The 3,013-nt window shown below is 46.7% G+C and overlaps 1 protein-coding gene across 1 annotated transcript; it reads right to left on the bottom strand.

Annotated features, from left to right (window-relative positions):
- Window positions 1-1,243: 1,243 nt before the first annotated feature.
- LOC134284834 (cathepsin B-like) lies at window positions 1,244-2,643 on the bottom strand. Its single transcript, XM_062844164.1, has one exon. It carries the CDS (start codon window positions 2,438-2,440, stop codon window positions 1,271-1,273), a length of 1,170 nt encoding a protein of 389 aa, XP_062700148.1. The 5' UTR covers window positions 2,441-2,643; the 3' UTR covers window positions 1,244-1,270.
- Between the last annotated feature and the right edge of the window lie 370 nt (window positions 2,644-3,013).

The raw sequence follows: 3,013 nt of genomic DNA, 5'->3' as shown, positions 1-3,013 counted from the left end.
AATTTGAGCAACTGCCCATAACCTAAAGTGCAATATTAACCCACGTCAAGCATCATACGTATATGGGAAACTAACTTTCAGTTCCACCTCTTTTCATCCAATCAGCCTCGTTAATCCGCACATCGCACATATATATATATGTTTGTTCGGAAAGTTAATTAAACACACTCCTCGTCGAGAAACCTATTTTTCCTTCAAATCAGCCACTCGCAATCGTACATTCGTTCATCTAGTTCCACTAGTAATCCCCTCATCTTACACGGATTCCAGACGAAGACATGAGTGGACAGTCGTGTATGATTCCTTTCTACATATCAACCGGTGAGTGTGTCCGTCCGGTGATTATCACTGAATGCGTCCGTCTCTTGGGACGTCCAGCCAGCTCAGTCATTAGGAAGAACCCTTTCTATCGTCTTTTGCCGCAGCCATTCAGTCCTAATGACACACAGCCAATCGTTAATGAAACGTTCCTGGTCAAGCAAGGGTGATCCGCAATGTCCGCAGACCTCTCACAGGCGTTACCATCTTCTAAAGTAAATACAAAACCGTAGATATGAACGGACACAATCAGCATTCACTGTGCAATGTGCCTAATCTCCTCCACTGTATTATCCCCTGGATTGGCTGCAATGGGAATGAAGTGTCCGAACCGAGCTGAAGTCCAAAATGTTTGCCTCTGGGATTATATTTGCATCGGTTACGGACGACGGTGTCATTCTCCAAACTGAGTGCGTGGTGGAGGAAGAGGGTGTTTGTGCAAAAATCGGTTTCAGGATTTTGCTAAAATTACCGGAACGTCCGGTCACTGGTCAGGCTCGCTTGTTGATTCGAGTGGACCGGAGAAGTGGGAACTAGTTTATGCAAAGGACCTCCGTTTCAGATTGGAAGCGAACAATTACTGTGTCGGTAAATATTGACTGTTGCATACGTGCAAGTGAGCCTTAATTATCTTTTAACACTTCTGTCCCCGGAGAGGGCATTTGTCGACAATGCTCATTGAAAGATAAAGCAACTCATTCGGCCAGAATTCAACATTGAATAGAAAGGAAAAAAAAATGATACCTATGGGAGTAAAGGTAGGATAAAGGAATAAACAAACACAGTAAGATCGTATAAACAAAATGACAAAATTTTCGATAACACTTTCAGGTATTACGTAGATACATTTTTACTCCAAAGTTGATCTGAAAAGGAGACTTCGGATCACAACCTTGAACAACCCTAATTTCTGTATTGCATTTAATATCGATTAATCTCACATCACTCTCACTCAGTTATAACCGTACCCAGCAAAGTACTCACCAGCCTCACCCTGGCGGTGGAAGTTGGGCAGACCCGCGTGAATATTCTCCTCGATACCGCAATGGTTCTCACCGCGGACCATCTTGAAGAATCCGTTGTCTCCCCATTCGCGACCCCACGAGTTGGCCACCAGCCAGTACTTAAGTCCATTCTCCACACCCCATCCGATCAGCTTGACAGCGTGACCTCCGGAAAGTGGTCCCCACACGTGTCGATAGACTCCGCTTTTATACGCGTGCAGATCCAGATAGGTGTGGAAAGCAGCCTGAACCGGACCGTTGATGTAGATCTCCTCCATGATCTTGCGCTCGTCATTCGGCAGCGAGTAGACCACACGTCCATAACGGCGATCCTGCCAAACATCGGTCACATTGTATCCCGACTGGCACTTCTTCGAGCACTTGGGAGTATCCTCATCTTCTCCTGGAACGCGGCACTCGCCAATCGGATATGGATGGCATCCTTGGCGCGAGTTCAGTGGACCTCCCGAAGACAGACCCTTCTCGACCCAGAATTGCCAGGCGGGTCCGAGAGTACCTCCACGGCAGCCCTGTCCGCACGAGTGACAGCACGACAGCAGATCAAAAGATCCGAAAGTAAACTGCTCCTTACCCTTGGAACGGACACACCAACGATCGGTCATGGTCGAAGCCGCAGATACAGCCCAGCAGGATCCGCAGCATCCTTGATCGCGGACTTCCTTCAGACTGGGACACTCTGGCCACTTCTCGCGAGCGTCGAAGGTGTCCGGCAGAACTAGATCCTCGACGTCAGCCATGATTCCCAGCGGCAGCTTGGTGCGCTCCAGGTCGGCCATGTTGACACCGGTGCGGTATCCTGCCGGTGGTTTCGGGTTGCTTCCGGGCTTCCATGATCTCGTCAAATTCTTGAACTTGGATGCCAGCACAGCGGTGGTTTGATACTTGGCCCCAAAGAAGGACTGATCGCGACCGCTCGGGTACTGTCCTCTCGGGTACTGAGCACCGGAGTATTCACCCGAGTAGTGGCTCGGATATTGGTTGTATTGATTGTCCTGGTAGCCTTGATAGTTCTTCGAAGAGGATTTTGAGGCAGGAGCGCCATAGCCTTGGGCCAGAGCGGCCTGGCAGCAAGCCAGCACCAGCACGAAACGGAACATCTATTCCGGGGGAGATTTGCGCTGTGCACCCTCGAACGAGGGAGAAATACAACTTGTGGGATGCTGGGCAGGTGATGCTTATTTATAAGAAACAAAAACGATGTGGGGTGCTTTGAACTCGGATGTGTCTTATCAGCTGAGTATAGAAAGATCGACTCCAAACAGCTGATCGATTTGTGCTGATTTTCTATCACTTTGTCTACTATTGACTAGTCATTTAATCACAAAGTGAGATTAAATGGCTCATTTGATGATTCAGCATATGCTTGTGAATGAATTATAGTTTGTTGCACAGTAGTTCCACGCTGATAACGTACTTGAAATGTTTTCCTAATATTTCCAAGTACTTACCGTAGGTCATAAATACAAACATGATAAATGTATAAAATTGAGACATAATGGTGATTTAAATGTTCTATTTATGGTAGGTGAACGTTGTATTGGTAATTTAAAAAATGATCACATCCAAAGCTGTTTCTGTCCCTTTCAGCGAATGTGCTAAATCTAGGTATGATTGGTTTCGTCTCAATGCTTTGCATTAGAATTAAACAAGCTTGTATTTGGTAACTTTTG

The sequence above is a fragment of the Aedes albopictus genome, chromosome 1 (assembly GCF_035046485.1).
Source record: "Aedes albopictus strain Foshan chromosome 1, AalbF5, whole genome shotgun sequence".
Lineage (NCBI taxonomy): Eukaryota > Metazoa > Arthropoda > Insecta > Diptera > Culicidae > Aedes > Aedes albopictus.
The sequence above is the reverse complement of the archived record's forward strand: the minus strand, read 5'-3'. Positions and strand labels throughout refer to the sequence as shown.